General features: G+C 37.4%; 2 protein-coding genes across 2 annotated transcripts; both read left to right on the forward strand.

Annotated features, from left to right (window-relative positions):
• Nucleotides 1-1201: 1201 nt before the first annotated feature.
• LOC112558223 (heparanase-like) lies at nt 1202-8918 on the forward strand. Its single transcript, XM_025228556.1, has 10 exons — nt 1202-1688; nt 1906-2057; nt 2400-2576; nt 3147-3309; nt 5678-5728; nt 6068-6268; nt 6637-6748; nt 7438-7544; nt 8014-8151; nt 8613-8918. Exons 1-10 carry the CDS (start codon nt 1411-1413, stop codon nt 8770-8772), a joined length of 1539 nt encoding a protein of 512 aa, XP_025084341.1. The 5' UTR covers nt 1202-1410; the 3' UTR covers nt 8773-8918.
• A 1044-nt stretch (nt 8919-9962) lies between these two features.
• On the forward strand, nt 9963-15675 carry LOC112557172 (heparanase-like). Its single transcript, XM_025226867.1, has 10 exons — nt 9963-10404; nt 10512-10678; nt 10975-11151; nt 11431-11593; nt 11868-11918; nt 12340-12540; nt 12831-12942; nt 13041-13147; nt 14008-14145; nt 14843-15675. Exons 1-10 carry the CDS (start codon nt 10139-10141, stop codon nt 15000-15002), a joined length of 1542 nt encoding a protein of 513 aa, XP_025082652.1. The 5' UTR covers nt 9963-10138; the 3' UTR covers nt 15003-15675.
• The last annotated feature ends 466 nt before the right edge of the window (nt 15676-16141 follow it).

Raw genomic sequence — 16141 nt, forward strand, 5'->3', positions numbered from 1 at the left:
ACTGAGGAATGATGCAGGTGACACAGGAAGGTAAAATTAAAAGCAATGTCATCCAAAGTTCACGCTGTGGGGACGAAGTCTCCATGCCATCATCATGCGGTTTTTTTTTTAAAAAAGTGTGTGTGTGTGTGGCATCATTTCATACGCTTGTCCGTGACTGAAAAATTCCACCAACCAAAGGCCACTTGATTTATTAGAGAAAGGTAAAGAAGATAAAATGAGATAAATAAACTCTGCACCGCAGATATGCCCTACTGTAGGCGACGCGAAACAGTTTATTGTCCCTCAACTTAATAGGACATGGGAATAAAACCGGATTTTCGCAGATTAATCATAATTTTCATTTTAAAAATTCCGAAAAAAGGTTAAAAAACCTTCAGTGTGTGTGTGAGAGAGAGGATGTGAGACCCACCCACATGTCTATTGTTCAATGGGAAGATCACCAAAAATGTATTTTTGACAGCAAACTACATTTCCACAAACCTCTAGTCTATGATCTGCGCATGTTTCCTTATTGTGAACTTTTCATATCAGTTCGTGTACTCGGTTGTATGAAGTCGGTCGAGTTTAGTACATGGTAACTTAAAATTGCATTCTTGTTCATCGTCGAAGAAATGTGGCTATTGTGTCCCTACTATACTAGTCAAGCCAAAATAATTATTGCGGCGGTTTTACCCTTAATTTCCCGCAGTTGCCTAAGTACCAACACTTGATTATCTCGAACGACAAAATGAATACCTTCCTTGTGTGAGAATGGAAATTTCCACGCAAATAAAAGGAAACACAATTTTCGAGAAATATTACATTCTGACGATACAATTTTTCACAATTAAATTTATCAAGAAAACACGGTGGAGGACCTATATATTCAGTCAACATTTTTTTAAAAATAGAAAGTATAATGCACATTGCATATATTTAAGTGGTAAAAATAAACTTATAAAAAAGGAAGTTAAAGATGTTGGTTAAGAGTGAGGAAGGATTGAGTACTTTTGGAAAAGTAAAATAACTTCCGAAAATAATACTTCAGCCAAAACATTCAACGTTCCAAACATGAGTGACGAGCTCAGTGTCCAAGAGATAAGATTATGGAACTTTTGAACTGAACTCGTGTCGTGGTACTAATAATAAAAGATATATATATATCTGTATATTTTCTATGCCCTAATGGTCTTAAAAAAAAATTTCCAAGCGGCATGTACCAAAGGACGTTTCGGTCAGGGTCTTCGGATAATTTGAACTGTTTCCCCGATAAAAAGACCGCAGTTTTAAAAATTGACTGAAGATAAAAAAGACATGCAGAATCAGGGCTGATAAGTTAATGCGCTGGCAATGAAATATAAGGAGCAATAAACTTCATAGAGGCCATTATTTTTTTTTAAAAAAGAGCTTGAGCAGAAAACCATCTGGATGCTCTGTTTGAGTAAACGGCGAATGAAAATAATGATGGCGTTGAAGGTGGCCCTCATCATGCTGGCTATCCTGCCAGGTAGTCACCAGGCAGAAACGATTCATTTTGTACCAGCTAGCTCCTTGAATTTGACCGTTCCAGCTGGTGCTAAGGTTAGGGAGCCTGTGACCCTTCAAGTTTCATTGCAGCAGTCGCTCAACACCATAGGACCACATTTTTTGAGTGTAACTCTGGACACCCATCTTGTGCAAACCAACTGGTCAACGTTTGACTTGAGGTAGGTTTGACTGCACCGGCATTAACATCAATGTGTGTGTGAGTGAAATTACATTACACTCTGTGTCCTTATGTAAAGAGTGGTGATATTAATTTCTTTACTTGCACAGATAAATGGTCATATATCTCTACAAGAAGGCAAACGCGACCAAAATGAAAAACAGATCTTTTTACACTTCAAAGAAGCATTTTTATTTTGCCACTGGTGTTTCTTTCAGATCCACAAAAGTGAAAAACCTTGCCCATGCTCTGTCACCAAGCTACCTCCGGTTTGGAGGCTCAATGGCAGATTCCTTGTATTTTCAGTCTCCGCATGGAGTGGCAGAAAAAATCGTGCACGCTACAAATCGTCCACTCTTTAATATGACAGGTACATCAGCTACGACTTGAGCATTGCAGTGCACAGAAAAGCTAACACCTATGTATGAAGCTGACATGCTTCTTTTATTCAGAGGACAAACTTAAATGTCTTTCATAAGGATTGTTCCAGAAAGTGAATGTTAGAGTTGTATGATTATCATCATAAATTAATGCTATACATGTAATTATTTGACAAGTGTTACGTATAATTAATATGGTAAGCTAAGTGAAAATTTCTCTTGTACAAATATGTTAACATTTTTGCATTCACCTCTGGCAGTCATTCACTATCAGTATAACTGGCACAAATAGCCAACATTTTGAGAGACTGTTGTTTGTTTGTTTTTTTCAGCCAAACAGTTTGATGACATTATCTTGTTTGCTCGCACGGTTGGCTGGGATTTTATCATGGACCTGAATGTACTCAATCGCTTCCCAAACGGCTCTTGGAATCCTACCAATGCTCGGGAGTTTCTTCGCTATGGATCAGAGAAAAACTATTCCATTGTTGGTTTTCAGCTTGGAAATGGTAAAGAGAAACACTTTAGCATCCATGTAAATGTCCAGACAGGACTCCAAACCTAATAAGCCTCAGAATATTTTAGATTGTTTTTGTGCACCATGTAACAGCTAAACTTTACTTCCACATTTTAAAGTGTTTCAAGGAATGTGACAAATGAAGTACAATTTTTTTGTTTTACTTTTCTGAGGATTTGAGGTTATCTTTGAACTCTTGTTTAAGTGGAACAGAACTTGAAAAGATTAGGTAAGTCCACAAGGCCGGGAAAGTCTTTATGGTCCAAAAAAAGGTCTACATTTTCACAAGCATTTTTGAGTTGTATGTTTAGAAATGTTTTTCAGCGTTCCTAATTTTTTTGATAAGGTACTAATTTCGAACATCAGTGTGTAACTGATCCCTCAATGAGTTGTTTTCATATCAATCATATTGACACAAGGATGTGTTATTGGGCTTTTTTTATATAAACTGTCACTATGTCATTTGCAACCCTACATTTCTAGGTTTTAACCATTCAGTTACCGTGCAAACATATATTACAGCACACCTGTCCTGAGTCTGAGTATGCTTGCTGTGTCTCAGAGTATGATCTCTTCCCTGATCACGACAACTACACCCTATCTCCAAGTCAGATGGCAAAGGATGTGTCCACTCTGAAGAATTTACTGACAGAGTTCCCTTTGTACTCTAGTTCTTTCATTGTTGGCCCAGAGACAGCAACAAACAGAAATAATTTTTTCCACAGGTAACCATAATAATTACTAAAGCATGACATATACCTTTCGTTTTACATGATTTGATTTTGTTGCTAGCTAGCTGCTATTGTGCATGAAAGTTTTATAAATTACCATTTGTTTATTCCTGAACCCTTCACGTCAGCACCAGCCCTCCCACTAAGACAGATATCATCGAAGCTATCAAAAACATGGAAAGTGCCAAAGCAGCACCCCCAGAAGCACTAAAGGCAGATCCAGAAACAATAGCTGGAAACTAGGCCACCTGGTCGAGCTACCAAAGAAAGGAGACCTCTCTAAGTGCAACAACTGGCGGGGGATCGTGCTGCTGTCCATCAGCAAAGTCCTGACAAGGGTAATTCTGGAGAGCCTGACGAAGGCACTAGACAAGAGACTGAGACCAGAACAAGCAGGGTTTCGCCAGGATAGATCATGCACTGACCAGATTGCCACCCTCCGTATTGAGCAGTCTATTGAGTGTCTTTTGAGTAAGTTTTGTGGACTTTGAAAAGGCACTGGCAAGTGTAGACAGGGACGTCATCTGGAAGCAGATGATCCGCTATGGCATTCCACCTAAGCTTATAAACATTATCCAGGGGTTGTACGAAGACTCGTCCTGCCAAGTTATTCACAATAGTAAACTCACTAAACCTTTTGTAGTGAAGACTTTTGTAGTGAAGACCCACGTAAGACAGGGTTGTCTATTATCACCAACAATCTTCCTGATGGTCATAGACTGGATTATGTGCAAAACAACCCAAGATAACAACACCAAGATGTATCCAGTGGACCTTCACCAACCAGCTAGAGGACCTGGACTGTGCAGATGAAATTAGTCTCCTATGTCATCGGCAACAACATGCACAAACCAAAATGAGTAAGCTAGCAGAGGAAGTAGAGAAAACTGGCTTAAAGGTCAACAGAAAGAAGACCGAAGTGATGAGAATCAACAACAAGCAAGAACTTACAATCCAACTTAAAGAAGAGAACATACTGGAAACAGATCGCTTTGTGTTTCTGGAGAGCATTGTCAACAATCTGGAACTCCCGAGCATTATTCTTTCGCAGTAGGACCAGCATCTTCAACACCAATGTGAAAGAAGTCCTGCTGTATGGTTTTGAAACCTGGATAGTGACAAGCAGCATCAACAACAAGCTCCAGACTTTTACCAACCGATGCCTACGCCATATTTTTGGAATAAGATTGCATAAAAAGATCAGCCTATAGCAGGGGTGGGCAAACTTTTTTGTTGCGAGGGCCGCATTGCTGGGTCATGACTAGTCCGAGGGCCGCACCTTGTAATTGAATACAAAAACGACGTAAAATCGCCAAATTTTAAACAAGCATTTATTTAATAATGCCACATGAAATATGTAACACTGTAGGAATAAATATAAAACCAGAATGAACAATTAAGCACACACAATTTAATGAGAAAAATGTTTTTTGAATACAATTTTGCTGATTCTTTTAAAATTTGGCTCAAAATTGGAAGATACTCTTCTAACTGACTACAAGTTTGCATCTGAAAGCAATGACCTGTTCTTTGACTTGTTTATATTCATGCAGGAAAAACTTTGCTCACAGATGTAACTTGAACCACTGACCAAAGTTGTAATTCCAGGCATTACGTACGCAGCAGGCGTGGGAAGGACTAAGCGTAACTTGTTTTCGGTAATATTTTTTTGTGTTGCCAAAGGGCTTCTGCGGCCGCAGAGAACCACTTGGGGCCGCATGCGGCCGCGGCGCTATTTGCCCACCCCTGGCCTATAGAAAAGAACCAAACAGAATGCCACTAGCCAAGACATCAAAAAGTGCAAATGGGGCTGGATAGGACACCCTGTGCAAACCAGCTGATATCAATGCCAGGCAGGCACTTGACTGGAACCCTGAGGGAAAGAGGAGAGTTGGGAGACCGAAGCAGACTTGGAAAAGAACACCAGTGAGCGAGGCAAAGGACATCGGAACCACCTGGGCCCACCTGAGGGGTGCTGGCCAAAACCAGGTCCGCTGGCGAGGTGTTGTTGCGGTCCTATGCTCCTCAAAGGAGCAACAAGGAATAAAATACTAAAACTATTCCTGAGCCATATCACATACAATAAAATAAGTTAGATAACTGTTTAGGAGAAGAAGTAAATGTCTGTCATTTAAAAACGTTGGAGGGAGGGATGAGTGAGTGTTACAGAAATGCAATTTCTATACATTTGTGGGACAACTATTTTTCTGTATTCAAGACCATTATATTAAAAATGGGAGAGACTATTTAAATGCGATCGACCAGACTCGTCTACCCTTTGATGCATTTATTATTTTCTCACATTTTTTTGTCTTTTTTTTTCAACTTTATTGTGACATCCTCTAATGTAATAATTTTCCAGTTTTCTTGCTGATGGTGGAGCCGCATTGGTGAGGGCCAGTAGCCTGCATCAGTAAGTGTTTTGATCATTCATTGTCATAAATTTGCTTGCATAGTAAAACAGTGGGTGCATCTGAAGAAATGAGTCTTTGAAAATGAAAATTGTTTAAATGTAACAAGGGAAGTGGGAATGTGGTTGCACAGTTTCACACCTTTTTTTTTCTTTATATACAAACCAGAAAAAATACCATCACGTTTACCCTCACGGGGATTGAATTAATGCATCCCGTCGCCTCTCGCTGCTGTGATTCGTAGAGTGAACTTCGTGCTTTACACATTAGTGGTATATATATATATATTCTTGTTGGTGTCTCTTAGTCATATTGGAATATTGAATTGCACTCATTTTCAGTTACTACATGAAAGGATCAACTGCCATTCTTAAGAATTACACTGATGTTGTTGTGATGAATCGACTTGTAGGCTTTCTGCAGTCTGCATTGTCTCAGACCCGTTCTGTGGAACCAGATCTTCCACTGTGGTTAACAGAGACCTCTTCAGCATACGGGGGAGGCACACACAATATTAGTGACAGATTTGTGGCAGGGTTTTTGTGAGTAGTATCTTCCACTTAATTCATGAATATTCAACTGAAATTCGGCATGATGTAATGTGCTAGGCCATTTCTGGTTAAATTTATCTGTCATGTGCAATTTTTTTTTTGTTTTATTTATCTTCTTATGCATTTTCTACATTGTCTACAACTCAGGGGCCATATAAAATGTGTTAGCCATTACTCTGGATTTAACACACCAAGTGTTTCAGAATACGCAGAACATACGCAGAACTTTAAAAAGTAAAACTAAACAGTTTGGTTCCATTCATTTACATACTAGCTATTGTTAAAAATGTGTGACTTTGATATTTTAAGTATATTTATTTTTGCAAATAAACTATAAATAAAATAATAAATTGTTTTAGATGGCTTGACAAGCTTGGTGTGTCATCTAATATGGGTGTAAAAGTAGTCATCCGTCAGGCTTTCTATGGTGGTAACTACGCGCTAATCGACACACACCTTAATCCAAATCCAGTGAGTACAGCTACCTTAGCTTTTTACTCAAATACTATGGTGTCGTCTATGTGACTAAAATGTAGTTGTAGTGGACAAAGCCATTTATGTATACTTGGTTGCTTTTAAAAGTTTATTAACTGTTCCTTGAGGTGATTATGACTTTTCAAAAATAATGAAGGGTGATGAAAAATGACAATAGTAACTGTGTCTTCAGGAACAACGCAGGTATGTGTAAAAGAAGCATTTTGTTACATAAAAGTATGAATTTGACGAACAAGAAATATTAAGGTTGCTAAGCTACTACAGTACATAGAAGTTTTATTTAATTTACTTTAATGTGTTATAGAATTTATAATAGTATGAAGCTATGTACCCGAGTTGATATATGGAAGTGTTCATGTGCTCAGTCAGCACTTTAGAAGAACAAAATTAGTGAATCGTGATTCTCTCTAGAAATTATAAAAATGATCTCTTTCCAACTTATTTTCCAAATCGCCTAAGTGATTTTAGCAATATGTAGTACATATCATTCAAAATGTCGTCAAAGCAGCCATGTTTAGCATCTTAAAAAAAATTTATGCAGGGTACCATAGAAACGTTATAAGTAGATATAATTATGATTTATTTTAGTAATAAAGGTACACGAAGAACATACTTAGACACAAAAGCTTAAATAAGAAATAACTGAAATGAAAAGAAATTTTCAGGACTACTGGCTGACACTCCTGTTCAAGCGCCTTGTCCGTGGTCCAGTGTTCAATGTCAAAGGAGCCAGTGATGTGAGAATGTATGCAGCATGTGCCAATCCAGCCAGGTGAGATTACGTATTTGAATATAAATAATATTGTTCTTGCTTATACAGGATAAGAATGAATGCTGATTGAGCTTAAAATTGAGCTAAATGGCCTACTAGAAGGACAACACGAGTGCTCAGCGAAAATCGGTGGAAAGAGAGCATAAATTATCACAAAAATATTCCGGTGTTATTTTATGATGAAGAGAAATATGATATTATCTTTTAAACAAACCTGGATTTGCATTTGCTGAATTCGAAAAACATCCAGAGATTCTACTTGCAGAGCCTGTGACATCTATGCAGCCTGCTTAAAATTCGACACTGTTGACTTTGTGGTTGATGATTTGGTTTTTTAAAAAAGATTTTAGTGAAAGAGAAAAAAAAACAGACACCTGAATGATGTGATAACTAACTTCACTGCAGTAAGTTTTTGTTATATCCTTGCTGATGTCATCTATCATTGCCTTCTGATTTATTTTTCCAAAAGCTTTAGACAAGGAGCGCTGGTAATCTACTTGCTGAACCCCAACAACTACTTTGTGCCCTTCAATCTACCCCAGTTTCCTCACGAAGTGTATCACTTATACATTCTGACAGCAGGGGACAGTGATGGTCTTTTGTCAAAGTATGGACAATTTTTATTCATAAGACAATAGAGGCTAAATTTTGAAATAGATGTCTTTGATAAAGATGTATGTCTCAGAAGCCGTAAATAATGTAGATACACATACTTAGATTTCATAAAAGGAGCATGGGCAATAAACCAGTTTAAAATTTTTAGGATAATTCAGCATAGCTTAAGGGAAATACTGATTTCCAGTTTTTATGTGTTTTGATACAGTGTTTACACAACTGCCATGAAAGATGTGCCTTGTATTTGTATGTTGCTAATTATTTTACCAGGCAAATATACTGAACTCTCCCTAAAATATAAATTTCTTGGTAATAATTAGTAACAATAGTTAGTTTAAAATCATTGCAGGTTTTTTCTGGTACTTATCACCTTTATAGATAATCTTCACCTATAACACAAGACCTAGGAAAATGAATAATTATATGGGCTTACTTGTTACTCTTTATTCTCAGGTTCTCTGCATTGAATGGGAAGAAGCTGCAGATGAATGGAAATGACCTGCCTGACTTGCCCGCTGTGACTCAGAAGCAAGGCCGAGTTATAATGCCACCATATTCTTTTGGCTTTGTGGTGTTACCTGATGCTGATGTAACACTTTGCCGTGATCTTTAAAAACAGGCGCGTTTGTGTGTTTTGGTTGTTGTTTTTTTTTGTCACTGCGCTGTTACAAAATTCCTGTACCCTTAGGATAACCTTTGTCATCGGCTGTCCGAGGGATCGAGGAACCAATTAAAACCATTGACTTAACTTTGAAAAAGTATTCTGTGTTGTGAGTTCTTGCACGACTGGCCTCCCACCGTGTAACCACGTAAAAGAGACGTGTGGGTTACAAAAGCAAAATATAACTTTGAGCCTGTAAATACTATAATGTATTTAGGCAAGTGATAAGAATTAATGTATTTATTTTTAGTAAATACTTGAAATATAAACCTCTACAAGTGGTGGAAGTAAAATGAGGTGAGAAGTTCATTTCAGTTTCTTGACCAGCACTAGTCATTGTGTGTGATAGACGGAGGCGCTGGGTATATCAATACATCAAATGACCACATACTGACCAATGGCGAGCAAGCTCTGACTAATAGTTTTAATACTTTCTTTACTCGATTTGAGACATTATGACTACTAAGAATTAAGATTAAAGAAAGCTTCAGTTTTCTTACTCTTGGTCAGAGGATTGTAATTCTCCAAAAACAGAAAGCAAAGCTGTTTAAGGGAGTAAAGATAAGCAAGGTTTCAGGTCCAGATGGTATCTGTGGCAGAACATTACGTGTCTGTGTGAACCATCTCTAGGATGCATTTTTCAACACATATATTTCAGCGCTCTCTGGATTCATTCTCAATCCTTGCTTCTTGGAAATAGTCTTCCATTGTACCAGTTCCGAAAAAAGCTTTAGTTCAGCATCTTAATGACTATAGACCAGTGAGCATTAACGTCGTTAGTCATGAAATAACTGTAGAAAATCATTAAAGCACTGATTCTGAATTTCACTAACTGCAATATGTAAATGCCAGTCTAAAAGAAGTGTTGATAATGCTTGGGTCGTCGATTCTGTGTAATTGCTCGATCTCAGGCCCAACAGATTAAGGCTGTCCTTGTCTCCACCCAGTGACTTCTGCACTCTTGTGTGTGCGAATGAATGTAGAGCAAACACAAGCCTGAATCATGATCGTGCGATCGAGGGTCTGTTTGGTGGAGGAGATAAGAATTAGACTTAATTGAACTTTTTAAACAGCCCAGTTTGTTCCTGCATTTTCAACCATTTTTTTTTAAAAAGAATGATAAATGACATCAGAATAAGCAAATAGTGAACAAGCATGCAGTTACTTTTCAACAAGAAAAAAATCTTGTCTGTTTCATTTTGGGTAGTTAAATTTATCTTATCAGTCTGGCATATATAAAACGTCACTGGAGATAACAAGTAACGAAAAACTTTATAAACGACCGATCATTATTGGTGCCATTTTAGAAAGTCTGCATATGGCCAAAATGGCAGCAAGCACATACATGTGCAGAGTGGCCATTGTCCTCCTGGTTGTCATGCCAGGGAGCTACCAGGCAGAAATAGTCCATTTTGTACCAGCTAGCTCTTTGAATCTCACTGTTCCAGCTGATGTCAAGGTTAGGGAACCTGTATCGGTTCATGTCTCCTTGCAACAATCCATCAACACCATAGGACCACATTTTGTGAGCGTAACATTGGACAGTTCTCTTGTGCGCGCAAACTGGTCAACTTTTGACTTCAGGTAAGGCCGGACAAAAAAGAGTGTAATGCTGAGGTAGTAACTTGTGTTAGTCTTAAGTGATCTGAAGAAAATTGTATGCTGTCTCACATTTCCACAATACATTTCAGGTCCACAAAATTACAGAACCTTGCTCATGGCCTGTCACCGAGTTATTTGAGATTGGGTGGAACAGCGGCAGATGTCCTGGTTTTTCAGTCAGGTTCCAGTCATCCTTCCCATGGAGGGGAAGGGAAGCCAGTGGACCTCAAAAGTCATCCAATATTTAACATGACAAGTATGTGAGTTATCTTTTGAGTCCCACCATGCCACTTATGTAAAGAAATCTGAAATATTTATTTCTTGTTATCAGGTGGGTTGCTATAGTGAATGTTTTAAAGTATCTGAACACACATAGCATTTTATTAATACATATACTCATTCGTCTTCTTGTTCCTATTCGCCACCAGTGGAGTAAAGGGCCACATGTACTCATTAATGAGAAAAATCATATGAAAAAGACCACATTTTGTTCTTAGTTGTGAAGTTCTTGGTGTAAAGTGTGTAGGCAATTCATGTGGTACTGTGTTTCAGCCAAACAGTTTGATGATATTAACCTGTTTGCTCGCACTGTTGGCTGGGATTTTATCATGGACTTGAATGCACTCATTCGATTCCCAAATGGCTCTTGGGACCCTAGCAATGCCCAGGAACTTCTTCGTTATGGATCAGCGAAAAACTATTCCATTGTTGGATTTCAACTAGGAAATGGTAAAATTTTGTGGTGAAAGTGGGTACCTGTAACAGTCACAGTTACTGCCACTGTGAATAAATTTTAATATACTTCAAATAAGTTTTTCAGAATGTTTGTTTCCAGGCAAGATCTATCACTTGAAATAACTTTGCTAGACTTAAAATAATAAAGATAGCAATTACAGAGGGCAATGTTGAAGCGACAGATTCCTATTGATTTGAGTTTTGACCACATCTGGTATATATTTGCTTTTTATACCACTGGATTCATTCTGATTCTTGTTTTGTCCTATACAGAATATGATGTATTTCATAGTACCTTCAACTACACAGTGCTTCCAAGTCAGCTGGCAAAGGATGTATTAACTCTGAGCCAAGTGCTAGCCAAATTTCCTTTATACTCTAGTTCTTTCATCGTTGGCCCAGAGACTGCAACAAACAACAATAATTTTTTCCATGGGTGAATATTCTGATTGTGTCACCAGTGAATTACATGGTTGGATGTTAATATGTAAGGATTTTTACTTTTTAATACTTGATATTGATGTAGGATATTTCTCCCCCTCTGCCCAAGTACCCAATTTCCAGGCGTCAACTTTTTCTCACACACACAGGCTATAAGACATCTGTTAATGTGTCCACCTAGAAAAGAATCTCTCAACCTTTCATCTTTCCATCTCACATTTGTGAGCTGTGAAAATACTCGTCAGTCATACAGATAACATTATTTTCAGTTTTCTTGCCAGTGGTGGAGCTACAGTGGTTAGAGCTGGAAGCTTGCATCAGTAAGTACTCTCAAATTTTTTTTTTTGTTTTTTTTTTTTTAAGAAAACTGTGAAATCTCTTTTTAAGTTCATCTGAAGAAAGAAGTACATGCAGAAAATGTGGTTGCTCATAACTAATTTGCCTTGTAGGATTTTTGTCTTTCATACAGATACTTAAAGCTAGCTGTTTACACTTTTTCTATTCAATTTTATTCTGTAAATGGTTGGTTTTCGGTTGGTGTAAGATGGCATTATTCTATTTCAATACTGATCATACTAATTGTCATTGTCATTGTCATTGTCATTGTCAATGTATGACCATCTGTTGTCAGTAACATTTTGTATTTTCATAGATTTTTTTTTACAATAGCAAACGCAGACAATGTTGACATTATGCAAAAAGTATAGGCCTTAGGACACATGTCTAATGTTTGTTTTTTAGCTACTACATGAAAGGATCAACAGCAGTTCTTAAGAACTACACTGATGTTGGTGTTTTGAATCGACTTGTGGGCTACCTGCAGTCTGCATTGTCACAGACCCGTTCTGTGGTCCCAGACCTTCCAGTATGGTTAAGCGAGACTTCCTCATCATATGGTGGAGGCACACCAAATATTACCGACAGATTTGTGGCAGGATTTGTGTGAGCAGTTTTTCAATGTTCTTGTCACACAAATTCTAGCTGACCTAGCTGGTCATAGTTTTATGATCTGAGAAGTGCTCAAATCTCTGAACATTGTCTTCTAACCTTCATACATTTTATATCTATCTTTATCAGATTTTAATTTTTTTATTTATTAGTGTTGTAATATCAGGGCTTATCGGATCTTAATGAGAATTCTGTGCTTAAAGCTTTCCCATGACCTTCATCATCTTAATCATTACCACCACCATGACTATCATCACCATAATTGAGAAGGCAACTATTCTCAGGTGGCTTGACAAGCTTGGTGTGTCTTCTACCATGGGTTTGAATGCTGTATTTCGCCAGACCTTCTATGGTGGTAATTACGCTTTGCTAGATACACATCTAAACCCAAATCCGGTGAGTGGAACAACTTGAATTAACATTTTGAAAATATGCTTTGAAAGTTAAAGATTGGAAGCAGGATTTACTCTTAAGAAAAACAACTTGTCTTGCAGGACTACTGGCTGACACTCCTGTTCAAGCGCCTTATCCGTGGTCCAGTGTTCAATGTCACAGGAGCCAGCGATGTGAGAATGTATGCAGCATGTGCCAATCCAGACAGGTGAGATGCTGACCATTATTGTGCTCTGCATTTAATAATTTAATAAGTAAATATTTAATGTTTATTGTTTTGGCTTGTTTGCACCAGACTTACTGCTATTCCAGTTAATCCAGAATGAGATAGTTGAAAAATGTCTTGTAGTAAACTTCCCCTCAGCCATTAATAGTAACTTCTTCATGGATCTGAAAATTTATTTTAAACAGTGTTCATGCACTTTGTGATATTCCTTGAAAATACCTACTTGGGGTCCTTCATTTAAAGTTTGCAAACTAAGTGATCTGGCTGATGGCATAAAATAAACTGATCTCTCCTCGCTGTTGCTATCATGTCAAGAATTATCACTTAGTGAGATTAAACTATCTCATGATCCCAGTTTAGCAACAGGTATATATATGTTTCTAGAAGAATATGAGAACAAGATTTTGGAAGAGGGTAATTTGTAAATTACAAGGAGTGTATCTTAGCTTGCCTTCATCTAAGGAATGAGGATTAAATGTCCACCTGAACTGAACTGCTTTCTCTGTAGTACTAAGAAAACAAAATCTGCAGTTCAATCTATGGTTATTACTAATGGGAAAAACTTGTAGAAAAAAGTATGTTAATAGAAAATTACAAGCGAGTTTCTTACTTAAGTATTATGTATGGATACTGACTCATAAATATTGCAACTCGGAATATATTTGGTTTTTTTTTTTAGTGGCAGACATTCAAGCTAGTAGAAGGTATTTCTGAAGACATAACAGATTAAAAGGCATCACTGTCATTGAAAACAGAGAGCTCATTGCTTCGATGTTCTGTTGGAAAAGTTTCATGTCTTCACTTTATTTATCTGTGACTATCTGAATCTTTTTCATCAACAGCTTTAGTCTGGGAGCACTGGTGATTTACTTATTGAACCCCAACAACTATTATGCGCCCTTTAACCTCTCCCAGTTTCCTGGCCAAGAGCTTCACTTGTACATTCTGACAGCTGGGGACAGTGATGGCCTCATGTCAAAGTATGTTCGAGATTAGATTGAGTGTTGAAGTATGTGACTCTAATATGTGACCAAGTAGCATTGAATTTATGTTGGTCCTAGGAGCATACACACAGCAATCTATGGCAGCGATGGGAACAAGTAGTATCGTAGTTTTAATGTTCCTTAATATAGGAGAATTAAGGTAAGGTGACCAGACGTTTCGGGGGCGAAAGCGGGACACGTGCCGATGATGGTGTCGTCACCGTCAAAGAACGCCGAAAAAAGTGATTTTTAAAGACAACCGGGACATTTGATGGACTTGCCAGAAAGCCAAAAAGCGGGACATTGGGCGTTCCGCCCGATGAGCAGGCGGGACACGAGGTCAAAAGCGGGACTGTCCCGCCTAAAGCGGGACGTCTGGTCACCTTAATTAAGGCATGACAACAAGAAATCAGGAGTTTCCATGTGTCTTCTTATTTATATTTCTGTTAATATGTGTACATATTTCATCGAGATCAGTATAAGCAAACTTAAGAGAAAAGAAGTCTTCATTGTTTAACAATATCACATTTGGTAAGATTTAAAGACTGTAAAAGTAAAAGTTGTCTTCTAATTGCAAAAGTCCATCACTGTAAACATTCACTTATTACAGTAAATTTTCACAAACAAGCAAACAAGGATTTTATTTATAAAGATGACATACCTTTGACTAAATGCATGTTTACTGTATACTCAGGTTCTCAGCGCTGAATGGGGCTAAACTGCTGATGAATGGAAATGAATTGCCTCATTTATCTCCTGCAACTCAGAGGCACGATCCTGTGATAATGCCACCTTATTCTTTTGGCTTTGTGGTGCTGCCCAATGCTGCTGTAACACTTTGCCGTGACATTTAAAATTGGTGAAAAGAGAGGGACGTATAATCCATAAAACCCCATTCACTTGTACACCTCTTCGATTACAGAATTGTTATCAGCCTCTTGGCACTAAAGCACTTTTTAACAGGATGATTTTTTCATTTAACATCGTTGAAAGAGTTTTAAAATCATTTGATCTTTTTTGAAGTGTCTTGCTTTTTACAGATCCCACAGAAATTCTTGAAGGGAACAGTTCTTAACTTTCTTTTATATTTGAGAAAGTTGGCATGCACGTATACCTTGTAAGCTTTTATTGCCAAGATGGAATACAGATACATGCTTTTTAGTTACATTATTTGATTTTCTATTGAAAGAATTGGTGATTTTTAAATGCACACAAATATGGACTACAACAAACAGAAGAAATGGAAAGAAGTGTACAATAACAAATGCAGATTTTATTTCATTATGTAGGTATGTGATTTTATTGCACAAGAAGAAATAAATCTGATATGCATACTACAACTGATATTTTTAGACATTTTGCGGCATAATGTAAATCAAAAATGAGTTGAGGGGACAAACAACTACCAGTAGCAAGTAAGCTATCACAAAGGTGTTTTCTGTGCCCCTTACAGCACAAATTGGATGAGTTATACATGCATTTTAAAACTGTGCTCTTTTTGTTAAAGGGCTTAATTTTTGCTGTTAAAAATGTTTTTTTAAAAAAGAAAACTGAGTTTAAAAATGACAAGTTATAAGTTTTTATGGTGTGAATCTCTAGTTTGGGGGGGGGGGGGGAAAGCTGCAGAATCTTGTGTTGTTCAATTTTTATACATCTCACACAGTCAGTCATATTTACAAACTATTTTTAAATCGTATCCATATCCTTTTCCAGACAAAGACAAGTGCAGCATAAAGATAATCTTGAAAATGTTTACTTTGCTCATATAAAATTGCATTCCTGTCAAACTTTCACACATGATTTTCAGAAGTCACTTTAAAGCATTCCTTTTGTGAATATTCTATTTGACGGGTTTAAATTTTTCTGAAACGACCCCGCATAGTGTCTCTTCACCAGCTCACAGAGACTCTGCAAAGTACAAAAAGTGACAGCAAAAGAATCATATCATAAACAATGAAGAAAAAATTTTAAACTGGATAAGCTAAGGAAATGA

This window comes from Pomacea canaliculata, linkage group LG2 (genome assembly GCF_003073045.1).
Source record: "Pomacea canaliculata isolate SZHN2017 linkage group LG2, ASM307304v1, whole genome shotgun sequence".
Taxonomy (NCBI): domain Eukaryota; kingdom Metazoa; phylum Mollusca; class Gastropoda; order Architaenioglossa; family Ampullariidae; genus Pomacea; species Pomacea canaliculata.